General features: G+C 43.4%; 1 protein-coding gene across 1 annotated transcript in view; it reads left to right on the top strand.

Moving 5' to 3' along the window:
* Positions 1–7,011: 7,011 nt before the first annotated feature.
* The window catches only part of stx1b (syntaxin 1B), a 65,955-nt gene continuing 47,448 nt past the window's right edge, over positions 7,012–25,518 (top strand). The window contains exon 1 of the mRNA XM_069675952.1: positions 7,012–7,484. Within this exon, the coding sequence (XP_069532053.1) occupies positions 7,455–7,484 (30 nt within the window). The 5' untranslated portion in view covers positions 7,012–7,454. The remainder of the gene's footprint in view (positions 7,485–25,518) is intronic.

The raw sequence follows: 25,518 nt of genomic DNA, 5'->3' as shown, positions 1-25,518 counted from the left end.
TACAGTCTGCATACTACATACTGTATACTACATACTGCATATCACATACTGCATACTACATACTGCATACTGCATACCACATACCGCATACCGCATACTACATACTGCATACTGCATACAGCATACTGCATACCAAATACCGCATACTGCATACTGCATACCACATACCGCATACTACATACTGCATACTGAATACCACATACTGTATACTGCATACTGTATACTGCATACCACATACTACATACTACATACCACATACTACATACTGCATACCACATACTGCATACTACTTACTACATACTGCATACCGCATACTGCATAACACATACTATATACTGCATACTGCATACTGCGTACTGCATACTACATACCACATACTACATACTGCATACTGCGTACTACATACTGTATACTACATACTGCATATCACATACTGCATACTACATACTGCATACTGCATACTGCATACCACATACTGCATACCGCATACTACATACTGCATACCACATACTGCATACTGCATACTGCATACCGCATACCACATACTGCATACCGCATACTACATACTGCATACCACATACCGCATACTGCATACTGCATATTACATACCGCATACTGCATACCAAATACCGCATACCACATACTGTATACTACATACTACATACTACATACTGCACACCGCATACTGCATACTGCATACTACATACTACATACTGCACACCGAATACTGCATACTGCATACCGCATACTGCATACTGTATACTGCATACTACATACTACATACTGCACACCGCATACTGCATACTGCATACCGCATACCGCATACTGCATACTACATACTACATACTACATTCTGCATACCACATACTGCATACTACATACTGCATACTGCATACTACATACAACATACTACATACCGCATACTGCATACTGCATACTACATACTACATACTGCACACCACATACTGCATACTGCATACCGCATACTGCATACTGCATACTACATACTACATACTGCATACCACATACTGCATACTACATACTGCATACTGCATACTACATACTACATACTGCATACCACATACTGCATACTACTCACTACATACTGCATACCGCATACTGCATACTGCATACTACATACTACATACTGCATACCGCATACTGCATACTACATACTACATACTACATACTACATTCTGCATACTACATTCTGCATACTACATACTGCATACTGCATACTACATACCACATACTACATACTACATACTACATTCTGCATACTGCATACCACATACCGCATACCGCATACTACATACTGCATACTGCATACCGCATACCGCATACTGCATACTGCATACTGCATACCGCATACTGTATACTGCATACTACATACTACATACTACATACTGCACACCGCATACTGCATACTGCATACTACATACTACATTCTGCATACCACATACTGCATACTACATACTGCATACTGCATACTACATACTACATACTGCATACTGCATACCACATACCACATACTGCATACTGCATACTACATACCACATACTGCATACTACATACTACATACTGCATACTGCATACCACATACCACATACTGCATACTGCATACTACATACTACATACTACATACTGCACACCACATACTGCATACCGCATACTGCATACTGCATACTACATACTACATACTGCATACCACATACTGCATACTACATACTACATACTGCATACTGCATACCACATACCACATACTGCATACTACATACTACATACTACATACTGCATACCACATACTGCATACTACTTACTACATACTGCATACCGCATACTGCATACTACATACTACATACTACATACTGCATACTGCATACCACATACTGCATACTGCATACTGCATACCGCATACTGCAAACTGCATACTACATACTACATACTACATACTGCACACCACATACTGCATACTGCATACCGCATACTGCATACTGCATACTACATACTACATACTGCATACCACATACTGCATACTACATACTACATACTGCATACTGCATACCACATACCACATACTGCATACTGCATACTACATACTACATACTACATACTGCATACCACATACTGCATACTACTTACTACATACTGCATACCGCATACTGCATACTACATACTACATACTGCATACTGCATACCACATACTGCATACTGCATACTGCATACCGCATACTGCAAACTGCATACTACATACTACATACTACATACTGCATACCGCATAGTGCATACTGCATACTGCATACCACATACTGCATACTACTTACTACATACTGCATATCACATACCGCATACTGCATACTGCATACTACATACCGCATACCGCATACTGCATAGTGCATACTACATACCGCATACTACATACTGCATACTGAATACCACATACTGTATACTGCATACCACATACTACATACTACATACCGCATACCGCATACTACATACCACATACTACATAACGCATACTGCATACTACATACTACATACTACATACTGCATACTGAATACCGCATACTGTATACTGCATACCACATACTACATACTACATACCACATACTACATACTGCATACCACATACTGCATACTACTTACTACATACTGCATACCGCATACTGCATAACACATACTACATACTGCATACTGCATACTACATACTACATACTGCATACCGCATAGTGCATACTACATACTGCATACCACATACTGCATACTACTTACTACATACTGCATACCACATACCGCATACTGCATACTGCATACTACATACTACATACTGCCCACCACATACTACATACTGCATACTGCATACCGCATACTACATACTACATACTGCATACCACATACTGCATACTGCATACTGCATACCGCATACTGTAAACTGCATACTACATACTACATACTACATACTGCATACCACATATTACATACTACATACCGCATACCGCATACCGCATACTACATACTACATACTGCATACCACATACTGCATACTGCATACTGCATACCGCATACTGTAAACTGCATACTACATACTACATACTACATACTGCATACCGCATAGTGCATACTACATACTGCATACCACATACTGCATACCACATACTGCATACTGCATACCACATACCGCATACTGCATACTGCATACTACATACCGCATACCGCATACTGCATACTGCATACTACATACCGCATACCGCATACTACATACTGCATACTGAATACCACATACTGTATACTGCATACCACATACTACATACTACATACTACATACCGCATACCGCATACTACATACCACATACTACATAACGCATACTGCATACTACATACTACATACTGCATACTGAATACCGCATACTGTATACTGCATACCACATACTACATACTACATACCACATACTACATACTGCATACTACTTACTACATACTGCATACCGCATACTGCATACCACATACTACATACTGCATACTGCATACTACATACTGCATACCGCATAGTGCATACTACATACTGCATACCACATACTGCATACTACTTACTACATACTGCATACCACATACCGCATACTGCATACTGCATACTACATACTGCCCGCCACATACTACATACTGCATACTGCATACTACATACTACATACTGCATACCACATATTACATACTACATACCGCATACCGCATACCGCATACTACATACTACATACTGCATACTGCATACCGCATACCACATACGACATACGACATACTACATACTACATACTACATACCGCATACCGCATACTACATACCGCATACCACATACTACATACTGCATACCGCATACTGCATACTACATACTACATACTACATACTGCATACTGAATACCGCATACTGTATACTGTATACCACATACTACATACCACATACTACATACTACATACCACATACTGCATACTACATACTACATACTGCATACTGAATACCGCATACTGTATACTGCATACCACATACTACATACTACATACTACATACCACATACTGCATACTATATACTGCATACCGCATACTGTATACTGAATACCGCATACTGTATACCACATACTGTATACTACATACTGCAAACTACATACTACATACTAGATACTACATACTACACTACCAGTCAAAAGTTTGGACACACTTTCCCATTCTCTTCATGAGAAAATATGTCCAAGCTTTTGACTGGTAGTGTACGTACTACATACTACATACTACGTACTAAATACTGCATACTGCATACTGCATACTACATACTGCGTTTGTTGTTTGGTTTTGGCTATAGCTCCCCCTTCTTCTCTTCTGTTCCTGTCTGCCATTTCTTCGCCGCTGTGACGCTCCAGCGCTTTGCATTGTGGGATACAGTAGGCGAGGTAGACTGGTCTGATGCATACTGGAGATTTTTTCCGAATCAGAACGACATCCAGGTATTTTTGGCATCCTGCACATTTAGCTTTCGTTTGCATACTACAGACTACATTTAGGCCACATCAGGACATACTGCTAGCATAGTATGGCATTTCAAACAAAAACTCAGTTTACTCCTAATAAGCTAATGTTAGCATGCTAAAATGCTAAAACAGTATGGTAAACATTAAAGCAGCATGTTAGAAATGTAGAATGTGTGTCTTCACCTTGTTTGACCTCCTGCTCTCAGTGCTTCCTGTACGAGCGCGCTCTGTCAGCTCACTTCCTTTAAACAAACACCTTCACTCGTTCTCACTCTGCAGTCACAGCACATGTTGTTACTCATCGCTTCCTGCTGATAGCGCCCCCTGCTGGCAGAAAATGTGTGTTTCCTTTTTCTCCACCTTGCAGCTCTATGATTGGTCAGCTGAGGTCATGTGACTCAAAGGTCAGAGGTTAACCAAGAAGTATCCACGGACAGAAGATAAACAGTGTGTTTGAGCCGTGGACACTCGTTGAAGGTAAGTTTGATGATTCATGTGTTTAAATAAAGATTTAATTCATATAAAAAACACATTAAAGTTTAAAGGAAAGTTTGATCTGATCCGAGCGGTGTGCAGCTCGGCTGGGTTCTGCTGACAGGAGGTGTGAATGTTGGCTCAGTGTGATTTCATGTGTACTCTTGTTAGAACAAAAGAGTGACTCGTTTTGACTCGTGTGTCCCCTGCTCTCTGAAGCCTGATCGAGATGTGACATGAGCAGCTTTTCAACAACATCCTAATTCTTCCTGTGTCCTGATCAAACCTCAAACTTTTACACTGTTCAAACACTGTTCGACATTTTTATAGTGTAGTTTAGACGGAAGCCATTTTTGATTACTGCATCTCTGCAGTGACGTACAGTAGATCATCAACATCAAACATCACATATTTAATTTAAAGCAGCTGTGAGGAACTTTCATTGTGTGGATTTTGGCGCCCCCTGTGGACAAAGTGTGTAGTCCCATTTAGAGTGCTGGTCATTTGGATTTGATAATCATTTAAAGTGTGGCTCTGGATCAGGGTGATCCAATTCACTTTGATAAAACAAAACAAAGTGAGGCTGATTGTCTGATTCTGGATCGAACACAAAGTGGATCAAACTGTGAACAGCTGCAGATACGACGCGTATCGGGCTTCAACGATGAAATATGTTGTGATATCGTAAACAAGGTGATGTTTTGAACCCTGAATCTGTAACACGCAGCTCTTTCTGTTCCATTGTGTTTAATTAATACAAACACAAATATTATAAACACACAGTTTTATTTATCAAACAACAAAGTGTTTGAAATATGACTTCAGAGTGTTTGAGAAGATAAAGCGAGATCAGAAACATGAACGTGTTATTGATCATGTTCTGGGCTGCTCGTCTTTAGCTTGAAGGCTTCAGGTCAATATTTAACTTTTATTCTTATGCAGCCTTTAAGCTTTAATAATGAAACACAAACTTCCTGTTCACCTGTCTATGAAACGTTTTTAAATAAAGTTTGTCTTGAATGGGATTTCTAGACTCGCCATCAAAGGCTGTGTTTAGAGAATGCTAGTGTGATGTTTGTGGTGTGAACAGGAAGTGTCAAACTATTTACCTACGACATGTTTTAATGATGTAACAGGAAGTGATGAGTGATGTTTGATGTGGCTCCCACAGCGCCTTCTAGTGGCTGTTAAAGTAACACTTCTCTTCTGTTTGTCTGCTAGCCACATGTGCTCATTTCTTCTTGCTCGCTTCAGAGGAGACAAACAGCTGAAGACAGATCACAGCAGTGCCATCTAGTGGTCGGGGGCGTAAACACAACATGAGTCACTGCTGAGATCTTTGCATGTAAACTTCATAGATATTATCAGCCTCTAGTGCATCCATATTTCTCACACACCCCTTCAAAGTAAAAGTCCTTTATTTAAAACTCTAGTGAAGTAAAAGTACTCTTTAATCAGAATCATATTTATTTTATGTTAGGATGGTAATTATTGTTGGATTCATGTGTTCATCACTTTCATGTTGCAGCAGGTGGAGCTGATCGTAGTGACTTCATATACAGCCGTGTAGTTCGTGTTTCCCTCCAGAGAATCAATAAAGTTTTATTTAAATCTACGAGACACATCAGAATGTGTGAATGTGCACATGGACGGACAGAATGAACAGATTGTGCATCCTCCCCCCTCTCCCCCATCCTCATTTACCTGAACCCACACACAAACGCACACACACACACACACACACACACACACACACACAGAGAAACCTCCCTGCTGCTGCGGAGAGAGAGGAGGGGTGCGGGTGCGGGGGGGGGAGAGGCAGCAGCAGGTAAAGATGGAGGGTGGAAGGAGTTGACGGTTGCGCACTGGCTCTCCATCCCCTCCGCATCGCCCCCCCCGCTCCTCCCTCCCTCCTCTCTCTTTTTCTGCAGCATCAGTACCAAACTCCCTCCCTCCCCACCCTCCCTACTCTCTCTCTTCCTCCCCCACTCTCTCGCTCTCTCTCTCTCTCGCTCTTCCTGCCGGGCTGCTGCTTTGCGCGCTGCGGGGCCACACTGCGACCGCACCGAGGAGGAAGAGGAGAAAGCCGCGGACCGACAGGGGGGCCAGCCTGAGCCAGAGCGGCGGAGAGGCACGTTTTAAAAGAAGAAGAAAAAGCAGAAGAGGAGGGTTCGAGCGCGCCCTCACCGCACGGATAAAAAATCCCCCGAAGAAGAAGCAGCAGCAGCAGCAGAAGGCGGAGACGCGTCACACCGCGCTCTACCTCCCTCCATCTCTCTGCTCCGCGTTTCAGGGAATCGAACCAGAGGAAAAAACCGAGAGGAGGACAAATAGAGAAAAAAATCCTTGTTGGGAATCTCGTAGCACAAAACGACGAACGGCGCGGTGTTGGAAACCTCCCCCCTCCCCTCCCGGACCAGGGCCGAATCTCCGTTTTCTAGCAGCCAGCTCGGCGCGGAGACACCATGAAGGACCGTACGGCGGAACTGCGAAGTGTAAGCTCAATTTTCATTTTCATGTCCATCCATATTGGCCTCCATGTTTCCTCCTCTGCCTCCTCCTCCCGCAGCTCATCGGCCTCGCCGCCTCTCCTCCGCTGCATCCGGATGCGAGCGGAGCGCAGAGAACGGGGCGGTAAAAAAGCTGATAAAAGCCACATTTGAGCTGATTTGAGGTGTGCGGAGGAGGAGAGGAGGAGGAGAGGAGGCTGAGCTGCGGCTCCTCATGCTGTGCATACAGAGTGATGGAGGAGCTGCAGAGTGAGGAGAGGATGGAGCCTGTAATGGAGGCTCTCCTCAGACACAGAGAGATTTATTCTGGGTGTTGGTGGATGTTTGGTTTGTTGGCCGGGGTGTACCGGCTGGAGGTCACGGTTCCAGCCTGCGCTCGTGTATTTCCGTTATTTTCCACCTTTTATGGCCGGTATGTGACCGCGTCTTGGCGGCTTTAGACGCAGAGGCCCTGCTCGTGCAGCGCTGCATGCATGATGGGAAAACGGCTGAAAAAATAAAAACGCGCTCATCCATGCTAATGTGGCCGTGCATGTCCATGCATGCGTGCCTGGATGACCTGATGGAGGAGGAGGAGGAGGAGGAGGAGGGCTGACTCTGAAATGAGCCGCGAACCAAAATGCAGTGATTTTTTTCCCCTGCGAGGCCGCATCCTGCAGCCTGCGCGCGCCTCCTCCCTGATAGAGCCGCGTGAATGTGGGAGCTTCAGCCCGATCAGGGAGGAGGATCGATCCGCGGCGGGATGGATGATCAGGATGCAGCTTTATCTGCTGCTTTACCGCGCGTCTCCTGCCGCTCCTGCACGGCGGAGGGGGAGGGAGGGGTAGTGGTGTATGTGTGTGTGTGTGTGTGTGTGTGTGTGTGAGGGGAGGGAGGAGGGGGGGTCCCCTTCATTGTACCACAGCCTCACCCATTTTATGACTGTGTGGCTCTGCATCGGCGGAGACTGGAGCTTTGACGAACAGCTGATGCTGGAGGTTTGGGCGGATTGTGGGGGGGGGTGGCGGGGGTATGGGGGGGGGGGGGGGGGTCACATCAGCTGCTCAAACTCTGCAGCAGCTCCACAATCCCCCCCCACCCACCACCACCAGCCGGGTTCAAATGGGTTCGCGTCAGACTGAGACGACCAGAATCCAGCCAGAACACACACACACACACACACACACACACACAGACACACACACACACACACACACACACACACACACACACACACACACTATCTGATAGATCTGATCAGATTCAGAGGGTCAGAACCTGATCAATGTGTCGGATCAATAAATCAACAGCTGAATGGTGTGTGTGTGTGTGTGTGTGTGTGTGTGTGCGTGTGTGTGTGTGTGTGTGTGTGTGTGTGTGTGCATGTGTGTGTGTGTGTGTGTGTGGGTGATTTGCATTTAAAAAGTGACAGGCTCAGCACCGCCTGGAGTTTACCGCACTGCCGTCCATCCATCCTCCATCACTTCAATCTTTCATCCCTCCATCTTTTTATTCCTTTCCTTGTTTCCTTCCCTTCTAATCCATCTTTCAGATTTTCTGTCCTCCTTCCTTCCTCTCTGTCCATCCTTTCTTCATCCACCCCTCCATATCTACTGCCTCTTCTTTTTTCTTCTTTTCCTTATTTCGTCCATCCTTCTATCCCTTCTTTCCTCCTCCAAATCTCCATCGAATCCCTCTTTTTCTTTTTTCTCTGATCTCTTCCTCCATCTTACATCCCTCCATCCTTTCCTGCCCTCCCCTTCTTTTATTCATCCATCCCTCCATGTTGTCTTGTTTCCATCGTTATCCATTCTGTCCACTTTATTTTTCCAGTCCTTCATCCCTCCATCCCTCCATCCTCCCTGTTCCCATATTTCACTTTCATTTCATCCTTTCTTTCTCTCCTTCAGCCATCCCTCCATCATCCTGTCGTGTTTACATGCTTCCTCTTTTCCTTTCCTTAGTTCACCTGTCCTCTCTCCTCCATCCTTTCATCATTCGGCCCTCACTTCATACCTCTTCCATCTTTCACATCGTCCTGTTTTTTGCACATTTTCATGTGACCAAAGAGGAAGGTTGATTAAATCCGTGTGAAAGTTGTGACTGAGTGAATAAAGAATCATGTGACTCACACATCACTCGTCACTTCCTGTGAAGAGCTGAAAACGTGCGATGAGGAGACACAAACCTTCCTCACATGAGCGTAGGAGCGGCGGCTCGGTCAGCAGCTCTACGCTCTGCGTCGCCCCCTGGGGTCAGACTAGATGACAGCGTCAGAGGGGAACCTAAAGCGTCTTATTTTGAAGCGTTGGGACGATGACAAACGCGCTGTGTCACAGATCTGACTGTTCTGTACTTTATACTCAATAAGAATTTACAAACAGTATACTCTGAAAAGACTCTGTCTGTTCCTTCGTACAGGAAGTGAGACAAGCTGCAAAGCCAAGTCGACCTAGTGGCCAAACTGTGTAACTACAAATTACAGTCTGTGTCGAGATGCAAACTGGCACAAAAAGACTTCAAACGTCTGTGAAAGAGACGTCTGTAAACTTCCAACGACAAAACGGAACAGTGTTTATTTAAATCATGAAGTTGTAATCACAGACCCCCCCCCTCCACGGTACGAACATGAAGCATTAACACACAAAGCAGCAAAAATATTTAACATGTAATATTATTTAATATCAATGTTACGTGCAATCAAATCTAAATACAGTGAGAAGAGACGTGCAGATATGTGTTGGCCGAAGCTCCTGCAACAGTGTGATTATAAGAGATACATATTGTTGAAGAGCTGCAGGCTTCACTACTGACCCTGTATGAATGTGATATGAATCATGCTGTGTGACCCGGCTCAGCACACTGAAGGAATCCTTCCCTAAAGCTAATGTTAGCGACAGCTCGGCTAATGTGCTGCTAACGTCCTGTCTGTACAGAGGGAGACAGATCGGCACTGATTGTTCACATTAAACTTCTTAAACCAGATTCAACTGGTTTCTTTAATCTTGGGAGGAATTTTATTGATTTATAGGCTGCTGTTATTAATCATTAATATTAATGAGCTCGTACATGTTGGTTTGGACTGGGAAATACTCGCAGATACATGTGTGTGACTTTAGGCTGAATAAGAGGAATCTGGTCTGAAGACACGAACATTCACTTCTGTGTGTGTGTGTGTGTGTGTGTGTGTGTGAGTGTTGGACTTGTTCAGGGTTCATTTATGGAGAAATGTAAAAAGTAGAGCGTCGCGCGGAGCGCTCAGATCTGTGCTCGCTGCTCGCTGGCTGCAGAGTCGGCTGGACGTAGGCGGACATCCTGTTATTATAAGTAAACAGTTTGGACGTATAGACGCTGGAGCGAAGCCTCTGTTACTTCCAGCTGCTTCTCTCTCTCTCTCTGATTTCTTATTTTAGCTTTCCTCCATCCCTCCATCATCCTGCCATCCTCAATCCATCCTTCCTACGTCGTTTCCTTTCCTTTTAATCCTTCATCTCATCCTCGTCCTCCCATCCCCCCATCATCTCTCTTAACCTTTCTTTCCATCTTCTCTCTTTCATTCCTTTTTTCTTTCATCCTTTCCTTTTGTCCTTATTCACACTTCTTTTCTCTCCTCTATCTAAGCTTTCCTCCATTTTCATCCCTTTCTCAGATTTCCTCCCTCCACCTATCACCTTGCAGTTAAATCTTATCCCTCCTTATCCCACCCCCATGTGTCCCTCCCTCCATCCATCCCTCCATCTATCCACTCCTCATCCCTCTCTCTCTCTCTCTCTCTCTCTCTCTCTCTCTCACTCTCTCTCTCTCTCTCTCTCTCTGTGCACTCGTTCTCGTTTGATGGTTAAATGTCCTCGTTCCTCCGGTCCACTCCCCCTTTTTTTGAAGGCTTCTTCCATCATTAATGACTCCCTCTCTGCTGTCGGCCATGTTGGACCATCATAGGAGTGAAATCCAGCTCACGTAATCCTGCCGGTAACAGATGCTGCTGTATCATGCAGCAGCAGCAGCAGCAGCTCGGTAGTAATAATTATATTTTTATGTAATCGTCCACATCACAGTGACGCTGCTGCTCTCCTCCTCCGAGCGTCTCCGAGTCCACACGAGTGTGAATGAACACAGAGACGGACGTGAGTGAAGGAGGCAGCACAATGAACAGCACTGTGGTCAGCTCAGGCCGACTGTCCGAGTCTGCAGCTCGTGTCTGTTCAGCTGTTTGTGCTAGTTTAGGGGGTAAGTGCAGAAGTGTCGTAAACCTGCTTTCTCTCTAACGTCCAGCAGGGGGCGCCTCCACTGGTTGTAAAAGAAGTGTGATCCTATAGAAGTCTATGAGAACATGCTCCTCCTCCTCTCCTGATGTATTCCCTCAGTAAACATGTTCCTAATGACTTTATGGTCTCAGTCTCTAGTTTCTTCTTCAACACAGCATGAAGTTCATTTAGTCACTGATGCTCCCATTGAGAGTCACACAGACCAGGAAGAGGGGAGGGGTTAGGGCGGGGCTACCTGTGAGTGACAGGTCACTACCACTGCGACCTTAAAATGTGATGTTTATTGTTCGGTTGTTTTAAAATACACTTTGTAATATACTTTAAAGAGCTTGTTTCGTAAGCTATAAATTAGCATTTCTATTCAGATCAATGTTACTGTGATTTACTGTGTTATTAATGCTAATCCTAGCTGGTAGTGCTGTTAGTGTTAGCGTAATCCCTGACGACAGTCAAAATGCAGAAGTGGAGGCTACGTCCACTTTTTGTTCAGTCTCTGATTCAGCCCTGCATCACGCTCTTATGTCAGCCTCCATGAGTCACATGTTTTACCTGAAAGACGCTTGTTTATCAGAGTTTCCACAAGGGCCATAAATTAGAACAATTCCCAGCAACGTGTGGATCTTAAATCATCACAGACACGAGCCGAGCTTACGTTAGCAGCGTGCTAAGGCCCGCTCGGGAGCATATGAGACTCTTGTTGCTCCTGCGCTGCTCCGTGTACAATGACACAGCTAAAAATGACAACGTGCAAAGATTCAGCTGGCATGGTGCGAGTCGCTGCGGGTCTCTTCCACATTATAGGGAGAGCCCTCACATAGCTCCACAAATTGTGAGTTGGAGAGAATAAGCTGAACACTGGGAGTCAGGGTCGCTGCTGAGGACTTTATAAAGATGCTGCATCATCGATCTGTAGCTGCTGTACATGTCTCATCAAGGTAGACCCCAAAGCATCTCATAGCAGGTACTTAGGAGCTTACATGTTGTTGTAACAGGTGAGACACTTCACACAGAACAGGTGACCCTGGTGTGTCAGCTACTGGTGGTCTGCAGGTTTAACATGCTGAGCTGTCACCTGTCTGTGTACTCTGTAATATAGTGTGCATGAGAATCATCCACATAAAACCATGCTCTACATGTTTGTAACGACGTTCATATTTAGTTCACTAGTTTGAACTGTAAAGAAGGAACGTAGACAAACCTTACATTGGAATAAAAAAGGTGCAAGCACCTGTCGGCCGCTCTCTGTGTGATTGCACCTGCTGGAGTCCTGTGAACTCGGCGGCTGTGTCCTCGCACACTCTGACGTTCTGTCGTGAAATATTTCGGTTCGGATGTTTTAAGGCTGCTGAATTGTTCATGATATCTGACATAATGATGATGACGGTGATTACAAGTTAAACTGCTGTGTGGATCTGAAGTCCGAATACGACCAAGACTCTGGTGTGACAGCACAGTCAGATCGATCTCTCTCTGTTGTCCAGGTTTGATCACTTTCTGAGCGTGTCGACTCTCTTTCATCAACGTTTGATACTTTCTGTTACTTTAAACGTCTCTACTACACAAATTATGAAAACAGAATCATTCATAATGGCATATTAATAAAGGCCAAACTAACCAGCAGTGAGTAAAGTCATTAAAATGAACTCAGCTGCAACATTAAAGTGAAGAACACTTTTAATGCGTCCATAATCAGAAAAACATGTTAAAATGAGTTCTTTTGGTATTTTAAGTCTAATTTGACGTTATCACTTTAGTCAGCTTTTGAATGCAGGACAGTGGAGGCTGCTGGGTAATAAACTGCTCACGTGTGTGTGTGTGTGTGTGTGTGTGTGTGTGTGTGTGTGTGTGTGTGTGTGTGCGTGTGTGTGTGTGTGTTTGTGGGTGTGTGTTTGTGCGTGTGTGTGTGTACAGCTGCAGTGACATGTGGCCTTTTTTATATCATGCATCGACACCACTGAGGGTGAATTATGTCCCTACTTGCACCCCCACCCCCTTCTGTTATAATCAATGAGACTGAAATGGGATATGGTGCAGTAACACACACACACACACACACACACACACACACACACACACACACAGAGCTATGTTTACACCACACTGACTTACATTAATTTGTGGAGACGTACTCTAACCTTAGACCAAGTCTTCACCCTTAACTTAATTATGTGTTTTGTGGGGACCGTGTGTTTTGTGGGGACTGTGTGTTTTGTGGGGACTGTGTGCTTTGTGAGGACCGTGTGTTTTGTGGGGACTGTGTGTTTTGTGGGGACCGTGTGCTTTGTGGGGACTGTGTGTTTTGTGGGGACCGTGTGCTTTGTGAGGACCGTGTGTTTTGTGGGGACCGTGTGCTTTGTGGGGACCGTGTGCTTTGTGGGGACCGTGTGTTTTGTGGGGACCGTGTGTTTTGTGGGGACTGTGTGTTTTGTGGGGACCATGTGCTTTGTGGGGACCGTGTGTTTTGTGGGGACTGTGTGCTTTGTGAGGACTGTGTGTTTTGTGGGGACTGTGTGCTTTGTGGGGACCGTGTGCTTTGTGAGGACCGTGTGTTTTGTGGGGACCGTGTGCTTTGTGAGGACCGTGTGTTTTGTGGGGACCGTGTGTTTTGTGGGGACCGTGTGTTTTGTGGGGACCGTGTGCTTTGTGAGGACCGTGTGTTTTGTGGGGACCGTGTGCTTTGTGGGGACCGTGTGCTTTGTGAGGACCGTGTGTTTTGTGGGGACCCAGAGGAGGGACAGTCCCCACAATGTCAGTAATAAAGTATTTTCATAACAAATCGATTTTCAGTTTTTTTTCTGCCAGTAAAGACAGTAATTGATAAAACAATCTGTACATTCATAATATTTAATAATTAGAGAACAAACTGAATAAAACCGGCCTTTACACGTTTGTCTCCTACAAATAACACATCATTGAAATGACTTAATGTAGTTCCTTTAAATAAACTTCAGTCTAAAGTTGGTGAAATTGATTGAAAATAATAGAGTAACTTAATTTGTAGTATGATTTTAAAAACAATAAGTTCTTTCAGTATCATTAAACATCAAAACAGCACAAATACAATACAAACAGGAAATGATGAGTCATAAAGGAGGCGGGCAGATCCAACTTTAAGTCAGAGTTATAAATGAAGATGAGAACAAAACTATAAATACATGTTTGTGAAAGAAAGGATGAGAACATACAAAAACTTTCCATTACTGATTCAATGAAAACTGTTTAAAGGATTTAAAAGATCAAACTATGGCAGAATGAAAGAGTAAAACTGAAGATGTGATCGGAGTTTATTGATCGGCCTTGTCTCCACTAACAGACGAGAATAGATGTGGTCAGAGCCTGACAGCAGTCACTGTGGTTCATTGTGTCCTCCTGGAGGCACCAGGTGGGTGTGTGTGTGTTTGCTTTAGTGTTTGTTTGCCTTTATTTACCAAGAGAGCCAACACACACACACACACACACACACACACACACACACACACACCTGCTGCAGACAGAAGGCCTGCTGCTGCTGTCTCTGTTCTCTCAGTAGTGTCTTGCTCAAGGGCACCTTGACACCAGCAGTGTGACACTTCCTGCAGTCCGAAGCTTTCAAATTAAAGTTCTACAAAGCTTCTGCAGAGGCTTTTACAGCTTTAGTTTTTTGTGTCTTTATTAGAATCATTCTGAAACAAAATAACTTTTTCTACATTCAATTCTTTTCTAAAGAAAAAGCAGCAGACTAGACATTTAACTTAATTTATCTATTAATTTAAAGCAAGGTAAACTTAATTTCCTGTTAAAGAATTGCTGTGAAAAGATCAGATGCATAGAAGTCAATGGGGAATTGTCAGGTTAGCCTCTGTTAGCTAGTTAGCATTATGTGCTGCATCTCTGTGACCTTTGATTTGTCCTGATTCATGTAGTCACGTAGAAGTCGTCTGTTTATTTTAAAACCTTTTCTTTATTTTTGTTTGGTGTAGTGTTCTGAAGTTTGTTATTGTAGCGTCACTATCTTGTTTTTTTGGAGCCAGAAGTGACCACATTTGGACGAGAGGTTATGTTCAGTGACTGAATTAGCTGAGGTGACACCTAGCAGAAAACTAGCAGCTCCCTCCTGTCACTCAAAGAGGCCACGCCCCTAATGCTGCATCACTGTAAGCCTTAATATAATGTAAACAGGTGAGCTGTATAAAGATTCTCCCCGTACAGTTGTCATGAAGAGAGAAATGAGCTATAGAGACCCAAACTGTTTTTTGTACCAGGCTGTAAACATGTTTATTTCTGCTGTAAAGTTTAACATGGGGCTCTATGGGGACTGACTCACTGCTGGAGACAGCCTCAAGTGGACACCAGAGGAACTGCAGCTTCTGTTTCCTCTGAGCATTAAAGCACCATCATGTTTTTTTTTCTCTATTCTATATTTTGATTATTCCCTTTTGGTTTTTTAAGTATTCTCTATATTTATTTTTTCCTTAATGCAGCAGAACGGGAGGAAAACCTTTTTCATGTAAAAACAAACTTGGCTGTTAACCTGATTCTGTCAGCAGTCGCACACTCAAACAATGGGCTGTATTTGTTGCGCTGTTGATTCTCTTAAATTAAATCATGTCCCACTAAATGTGTTCGACCTTATGTCACCCGGAGCAGCAACAGACTGCACACTGAGCTGCAGGTGATCAGTGAAATCACCTGCTGAGGTGATCAGACTCTTGGCTCCACGTGGCCCCTGGTTCATCACTGCTGCTCTGTCTCACTAGCTTCATGGGGTTGACACTTTATATTTGTACCATTTGAACGTTCTCAAACACGTATCTGAATGTACGAGGATACAGCTGGCTGGAAGAAGCTGGTGGTGTTGTCTCTGAAAACGTATTTTTGGCTACAGGCTGATGCTAATGATAGCTAGCTCATGAGTCTGAAGGTCTGTGGTGTGTGTGTGTGTGTGTGTGTGTGTGTGTGTGTGTGTGGTTGCCGGTGGCCATCCTTCAGCCAAGTCAAGGGCAAAGTCACCATTACACCATTACTGCGGGCACACAGGAGGTCACTTTCACATCGTGACGTTATTCTCTGCTTATATGTTCTCTCAATGTTCTCTGGATGTTCTCTCAATATTCTCTGGATGTTCTCTGGGTGCTTTAGCATAAATAATTATTCATTATTATCCCTTTATATGCTATTTTTTTCTGTGTGGTATTTCTGTGCTGTGTTTTCTGTTGTTCTCAGCTCTAACGCTTTCACTCACCCAGAGGTGAGAAACGGTTGTTAAGATTTGATTGTGGTCAAATTAGAGTTTCTCCTTTAATTAGTCCACACACACAAACGCACACATGAGTACTTCCATACTCGTGAGGGCCCTAGTTATCATATAAATACCAGAGTCTCCATTAACCTGACTCCAAACCGAATTTAAACATTTTATTATATTCCTCAGAAATTAAGCGTTAAAAATACCTGAAGAGGCAACAACCGTCGAGTGTTTAAAAATGCTATTTATCACCTTTAGGTAAGAGCTGCATTGAGAGCACGAGTTAGAGTGTCAATTGTTTTTTAATTAATTTCATTTTTTGAGTCTGTTTGTTTAAGTCACACATTCGTCGTTTGTTAGTTCTGCTTTATTGTTATAGTAATGTTTGGCTTTATGTCACTGGGAAGTGGGCTGTGTGTAGAGGAGCAGTTTGTCCTTGTCCTTTGTACTTATGAGAGAAAACTGGAAAAACTCACAAATAAAAGTAAAACTTTAAATATCTTTACCGTCAGCCCTTTAAAGATGTGGCAAATTGCAGCCTTGAAAAAAGTTTGTACGGCATCTTTCAACGAGAAAATTCACTGAACCTTACACCAAGAAATATGACATAAAAGGAAATTCCAACATATAAAAGAAGCATATTTTAATATATTTTCAATTAAAATGAAACAAAGGTAAGAAAAGGTCTTTTAATAGACGGATCCATCAGGAAATCCTCGCCCTTAAGTTTACTCATCTTTCAAAACCGACTTTCACAAAATAACGACGCTCCCCCCCTTCTTCAAAAATGTCCAATTAAATAAAAAAGATTTATAATTACACGTTCCTTTCTCAGTTGCCCTCTTTTCTTTTTCAAATATTTTCATGTCCCTGAAATATCCTTGCTTTAAATAAATATGATCAATAAATAAAAATGAAAGAACCTCTTTTTGAAAAAAATCCTACTTTCCAAAAATGTTGTTGCTTTCATAAATTAAATATTATAAGTGTAAATACCAAAAGGCCTTCATTTTTCTGAAACAAAACACACACAAAAAAAAGTCTTGATTTGCTAAACTTAATCTTTACTTTACAAATTATTTTAGCAACAATGTCCAGAGATGATCAATCAGGTCCTCACTTTGCAGGCGTAACAACCGGTCCCCAAAACGATAGGTGTACAAGAGCACACACACACACACACACACACACACACACACCCTCCTCCAATGTAATATTGAACATGCAGTATCTGCTGACTGAAGACAATCCTGTGTGTTTGTGTGTGTGTGTGTGTGTGTGTGTGTGTGTGTGTGTGTGTGTGTGTGTGTGTGTGTGTGTGTGTGTGGGCAGATTGGTCAGTAGGAGGCTGGTCATGTGATTTATGACAGCATCTCCATTTAATGGCCCTGAGATCGTCTCTGCCTTCTCGCCTGTTTCGGTTGTGTGTGTGAGTTTTATCTGTGTGTGTGTGTGTGTGTGTGTGTGTGTGTGTGTGTGGGTGCTCATGTATTATAGATGCACCCCTCCCCCCTCCAGAGCTCAGTGAGCAGGCTCGTAACAGCAGCAAACATCCTCCTCTCCTCTCAGCCTGTGAGGCCTTTCTACTTTACCGATTCACTTTCTAAATATTATTCTTAAAGTTCGACCAATCAGAAGGTCGTCATTTTAACCAATCAGGGAGTTGATTAAGCAGGATGATTATTTCTATGTTGGGTGAATACAGGCCAGGTTCACCCTCGTCTGCAGACGGATGGCGGGGCAGTGATGTCATGCTGATGTCACAGCGACAGGAAGCGAGAGATTACTTTTCCTCTCCAGTGATGATGATCTGAGCTCCGGATGAAACTGCGTTAAATTAGCTTTAACGTTAATTGATAAGACAGATAAATCGCAGCTGTCAGATGATGTTGCAGTCGGGAAGTCAGAATGTTTTCATTAACGCAGATTCAAACACAAGTGGTGTTTTGGGAGGAAGAATTTAAAGTTGTTTCGTTAAGTCCTCCTTTAAATGTCTTATTTTCATCATGTGGATCTATGATTTGCTGATGAACTGCTTTTGGGAAATTTGAGTTGTATTCTGATGGACACATTAAATACTACAGCACCCATGAGCCTTAGCTGCTGTTGCTTTAGAGGAGGAGTTAGTAAGAGGTTTCAGTCAGATAATATTTAGTTGTTGCAGCTGGTAATAAAAAATGTTCTTTATTCAAAATGAACCCCAGAATAAGAACGTTAACCTGTTTTACTGTAAGCTTTTGCTTTAGCTCTGTGATTGGTTGATAGTGAAATGCACCTTGGGAGTTGTAGTCTCTCATTCAGTTTAACGTCCACAGATTTCTGCAGTTGTTCCTCTTTTGTTGACATGATTATAACAGAGTTTACTTCACTACACCTGTACAAAAGTGATGAAGGATGAAGTGCTCCTTCAGACGGATAAACTATATTCCCTTTAATAATCCAGGGTCGAATAAAGGCCAGGACGGATACAGGAAGTGTTGTATTAACTGTGGAATGAGGTAACATTAACAGTATAAACTGAGAAATAGAAACTTCATTAACAAATCTGATCAGATATACGTCTCAAACAAAGGGGTTAGAAATAAAGCCCTGCGTGTTGTATGAGCTTGTTTCGAATAAAGGCCTGGTACTCTGCGGTGGAGGTAAATAACGGCCTGGTACTCTGCGGTGGAGGTAAATAAAGGCCTGGTACTCTGCGGTGGAGGTAAATAACGGCCTGGTACTCTGCGGTGGAGGTAAATAAAGGCCTGGTACTCTGCGGTGGAGGTAAATAACGGCCTGGTACTCTGCGGTGGAGGTAAATAAAGGCCTGGTACTCTGCGGTGGAGGTAAATAAAGGCCTGGTACTCTGCGGTAAATAAAGGCCTGGTACTCTGCGGTGGAGGTAAATAACGGCCTGGTACTCTGCGGTGGAGGTAAATAACGGCCTGGTACTCTGCGGTGGAGGTAAATAAAGGCCTGGTACTCTGCGGTGGAGGTAAATAAAGGCCTGGTACTCTGCGGTGGAGGTAAATAAAGGCCTGGTACTCTGCGGTGGAGGTAAATAAAGGCCTGGTACTCTGCGGTGGAGGTAAATAAAGGCCTGGTACTCTGCGGTGGAGGTAAATAACGGCCTGGTACTCTGCGGTGGAGGTAAATAAAGGCCTGGTACTCTGCGGTGGAGGTAAATAAAGGCCTGGTACTCTGCGGTGGAGGTAAATAAAGGCCTGGTACTCTGCGGTGGAGGTAAATAAAGGCCTGGTACTCTGCGGTGGAGGTAAATAACGGCCTGGTACTCTGCGGTGGAGGTAAATAAAGGCCTGGTACTCTGCGGTGGAGGTTAATAACGGCCTGGTACTCTGCGGTGGAGGTAAATAACGGCCCTGATGATGATTTAAGTAAATACGATATTTAAACCCCCTTTGATGAGCTGTAGAATCATGTTAATGATGCGACTCCTTCCACCGCTGCAGACTCTGTGTGGTCTCAGCTTTCTCCTCATGCTGAACATTTGATTACACTCTGTTATAATGCCTTTAGTCCTGAAACGCTGAGTGAGTGTGTGAATGTTTTGTCTGCCGTGAAACCCTTTGAATACTTCGCTCCTTCTGCTCTGTGAGAGTGTATCTGTGCAGCGGTCCTGTTTTAGACCCAGTGAAGGAGACGCAGTATAAATAGTCTTGGGCCGAAGTCATTACAGGCAGTTATTGAATTGAATTAAGGCATTATAAGGTCGGTAGATGGCTACACTAAGTGGCACAAACTCTGCCTCACCTCAGCCCGAGTGTGCACTTCCTTTAAATAGACTCCTGCAGCTAATGCCTGACAGGAAGCCGAGCTGTGTGCTAACGTTACCTCATACTCACAAGAGCACGGAAAAAAACATGACTGTGAGGAAACACGCAGGATGAGAGGGGCCGCCCCCCCGCCGAGTCCGAGGGGCAGCCCCCCCCAACACCACTGGACGAAGTGTTCATACGCAGAATACTCGAAAGCCTTCACTGTTACTTTTGTAACGGTGGTGCAGCGATTAGCGCCGTCGCCTCACAACTAGAAGGTTCCTGGTTCGAGTCCCGGACGCAGTGGAGTTTGAATGTTCTCTTCGCGCATGCTTGTTGTGAGTGTGAAAGGTTGTCTGTCACTATGTGTCGGCCCTGTGATTGGCTGGTGACCTGTCCAGGTGTGACCCTGCCTCTCGCCCAATGACAGCTGGGATAATATAAACAGGTCTGGACCTGCTCTGTCTGTAAACTTTGGTTATGACTTTAATCAAATGTGACGGGTCGTCTCGGTGTGGACGATGATGGATTTTATTACTTCTGACTTGGACTTTTAAATGACTGGATTCACTGGATTATTTCAAAACTTGACTCGGACCGGTTTGAATGACTTGGACTTGTATTACTCAGTATTGGACTTGTTTTAGTTTTGTGAGACTTCAGACAGGACTTGGACTCGTTTCAAAATGACTTTGAAGTTTGGCCTCGTTTTACAAATATCTCGAAACCTGACTCGGACTTGTTTTTAAATGACTAGGACTTAAATCAACACTTGGACTTGTTCTGAAGGTGTTTTTATTTCTCTACTTGTCATGGACTCGTTTCAAAGGACTTGGACTCATTTTCAAATGGCTCAAGACTCTGTTTCGTGATTCGACTCGGACCTGTATGAATGACTTGGACTTGTTTTTGAATAGTGGACCTGTTTTGTTTTGCTGGACTTCGGACAAGATTGCGACTTGTTTTGAATGACTAAAGATTAAACATGTTTTTTACTGACTTCAACTCGCTTCAGTTGACTCAAGACTTGTCACGGACTCATTCTGACACGAGTCTGCTGTTTGTGTCAGACGGGCTGTTTTCAGCCAGGTCACGCTGCACCTGATCCTCAGGAGGAAACTGGGAGACAAATCTGATCCCAGCAAATGTTTAAGTGGAACTTTCACGTTCACGTGTAAAAAGTCATCATATCTGTGTCAATGAAACAATTTGGGTCACTATCACCTGCAGTCTGCAAACACACACACACACACACACACACTCAGTAGCATGTTGCCTCTCTCAGGGGAACAGGAAGTGGAACCAGGACGATGTTTCAGGAACACGGTAAATTGATTTAATAATCATTTTCATCTTCGTCTTGCAGACAGACCTGACAAAGCTGAACTCAGACTTTTTACAAACCTGCATCATGATGTCGTCATTTCAGCATCCGTTCACCCTGTTTATTGTCATTAACTCTCAGTAACATCTGTTTGTTTGTTAGTCTGCGTTTGCACCTGGTTATACCTTTAGATAAATCAGCGTGTTGTCTGCATGACGTTGGTCAGCATCTCTTTGTGTTGTTTGATCTGAGCAGGTGTCAGCCTGTAGATGTTGAACAGAGGAGGAAAGAAATTAGACTTGCTGTGCGATGAGAGCAGACACACACAGATACTCATGTGTTCATATGACAACTGTTAACATTCATGCTTCATCTGAAGGCAGAGGCCAGAGAGATGAATGAGTGAATGGAGTGTAAATCAGGTGATCCAGTTAGAGAGGTGAGGCCTGTATGATTGAATGAAACCATTAAGAGTGTGTGTGCAGGTTTAAACACAGACAGGGACAGGAAGTGAGTCACTTATCTTTATCATCTGAGCCGCCGATCGTACAGGCGTGACAGCAGAGCGGAGGACGAGACGTGTCGGAGGCCTGGCTTCAGTCCGGTCTGGTTTCAAGTTTAGAGTTGGTGTGTTTAAATGTTGTCGGTAAACTTCAGCATGAATCCTGCTGACTCGAACCCTGCTGGATTATTGGGATGAAATGTTTTAGATTAAGTAGCTTAGCTTGGTTTAACTTAGCACAGAGAGCAGTTTAGCATCCATGTTTGGTACATGTTTTTATCATGTCAAAACTTCTTACTTTAACATAGTTTGACGTATTTTTATGGAAGTCAGTGTTGAATTAGCTGTTTGTCTTTGTGGTTTACAGGTGAATTTTCAGCTCATACGACCATAAAGAACATTTGTTCCTACCCTTGTTTCCTAAATGTGCACCTTCACCCATGGCAGGTAACATGTCCTCATGCCGACACGTTCAAAGCAGATAAAATGTCAAACATCTGGTCAAAGTTCAGTTTGTGTTTAGGCACCAAAACTGCTGAGACACTAACAGACGTGAAGTTAGCAACGCTAAGCTACCAACGTTAAAGTCAGCGTTACATTTTCACACAGGACTGAACTTTGGTCTCCCCTAATGACCTCTGACTCCGTCATAATATACTTGGCCACTAGAGGTCGCTGCCTAACTATAATGATGATTTGAAGTTGAAGGAAAGTTTGTGGTTTCAAATGGTTCATTTTAGCTTAGCATTAGCATCGTTTAGCTCAGAGCTAGAGCTTTAAGATACTGAGTGTGTTTTATTTTGTGCGTCTCTGACCTGTTTGTTGTTTTTGTAAATAAATGCATCAAATATCTTTGAGCCTGCAGACACACGTGTGTGCGTCTCACAGTATCGCTGTGTCTGCCTGTGTGTGTTCAGCTCACATGAGTCGATAAACCGATACAGCTTCATCTTCTTAATTAGCTGTTTGCTCTCGTTCAGAAGCTCGCTCACAGGCAGGTTCCTTTACATTCACTGCAGCTTTAAAATGGTTGTGAACGTGTGAATTTAATCACATTAAAAAACTTATTCAACATGATTTGGATGAAATTTAGAAAATATTATGAAAGGGAAAAATTAATTTGTGATTGAAAAACGAAGAAGTTACCTTCACAGATTGTATAAAATTAAATAAAGTGAATTCGAACACAGATGTCAGGTTTTACAAAAATAATTGTCACACTTAAAACCAGCAGCTTGAAATAAATCACAGATTAAACACGTTCTGCGATCGATGCTCAGCGGAGGAGCTCTGATTGTGCTGCACAGCTGTGATGCTTATTGGTGTGATTCATCAATGCAGGATCAATACTTTATTGAAGCCCAGTCAGATGTGCTGCGGGGGGGAAGGGCGGGGGGGTAACAGATGATCAGGAAACACTGAAAGACACGATATCTGGTTGTTTAAAGAATAATACAGCTTTCAGAGACATAAACCTGAGATGAAAATATTTAAACACAACTTCAAAGGATAAAAAAAAAAAGACAATAAAAAGATTAAAACAAAAAAATGATTGCTAGATAATAAAATGTTAAAAACAGAGGACCCAGGATTGAGCCCTGGGGAACTCCACATGTTGTCACGTTGATGCTCGGATGAAGAGAAGTGAGGCAGATCCGTGTTTCGTGTTTTGCAGAAAATTTACAGCATTAGTGGTCTCAGTACATGACGACACATAATGACGCGATTGGTTCCTCTTATCTGTCCTCAAACCACGACTTTATTTTCATTCTAACCTTAAGAAATTTCCCTCTAAAGGAAGTTAACCGTAACGTTGTCACGTCTTTAAAGTGATTTGTAACACGATTAGAAGTAAAATGTGTTTCTGCAGAATCTCAGGAGAAAGTTTCAGTCTGAACTAAACTACAGAACAATCAGGTCTGCTGAGCTGTCAGTCAGTAAATCTGCTGATCACTGGGATTCTATTTAAATTGATCACATTTAAGTTTGAGTTTAAAAATCTCACATGAAATAAAAATGATGTCACAGTTCCACGCTTTGTTTCACACATGTTTTTGTGGCACTTTGAAGTAAAAGAGAAAACGTTCCTGACGTTCCCCGCTGGTTGGAATGATGGAATGTTCTTTGTTCCTTTCATCGGCTGAACTTAGATTTTAAACATTAAATAATGTTCAGATATTTTTCATCGTTAGAAACTTGACACTCGCCGAACATTTCAACAACGTAAAGATAATCGTCATAGAATGATCATTGATAAGTTATTAGAATAAAATAATCACAGACGTCCACATCCTCCCCCCCTCCTCCCCTCCCCCCTCCTCTCAGTGCAGCAGCAGTGCGATGAAGGAGCCTGCAGCACTGAGGCACTCTGGGTAATCTAACTGTTTTCCCAGGATGCAATGAGTCATGGAATCAATACATAATCTTCTTCTTTTTGCCGGGTGGCGGCTGGCAGGCGGCTTGTGTGTGTGTGTGTGGTGTGTGTGTGTGTGTGTGTGTGTGTGTGTGTGTGTGTGTGTGTGTGTGTGTGTGTGTGTGTGTGTGTGTGTGTGTCCTCATACCAGCACATGCTCACTGTCAGATGAAAACCTCGTACCTCTCTGGTCACAGAGGTTTGTATCTTAATAAATCCAGTTAGAGTCCAACATTTACCTGCTGTTCCCACCTGGTCTGGATTCTTTTAATCTTATGATCAGCTGAACGTCCTCATGAGGTGTTTAGAGCTGCAGCAGAACCACGACAGGATGCAGGTCTGCTTGTGTCACTCGGTATGACTTAAGTTATCAAGTTATTTATGAAGGGAAATGTTGCACCTGTTGAGACTGAGCAGCTGAAACAAGCCGGACAAACTTCACAGATATTCTTCTATCATTGTTTCAACATGCACACACAGAGCCTTACTCACGACAGGATGTTATTAAGATGATTGTGTGTGAGCGCCGTGCTGCCTCACGTGATCTCAGGGCG

Source organism: Semicossyphus pulcher, unplaced genomic scaffold (assembly GCF_022749685.1).
Source record: "Semicossyphus pulcher isolate SPU_LCO1_2020_fin unplaced genomic scaffold, fSemPul1.0.p SCAF_25, whole genome shotgun sequence".
Classification (NCBI taxonomy): domain Eukaryota; kingdom Metazoa; phylum Chordata; class Actinopteri; order Labriformes; family Labridae; genus Semicossyphus; species Semicossyphus pulcher.
Note: the sequence above shows the minus strand (reverse complement) of the source record. Positions and strands in the feature narration are given on the sequence as shown.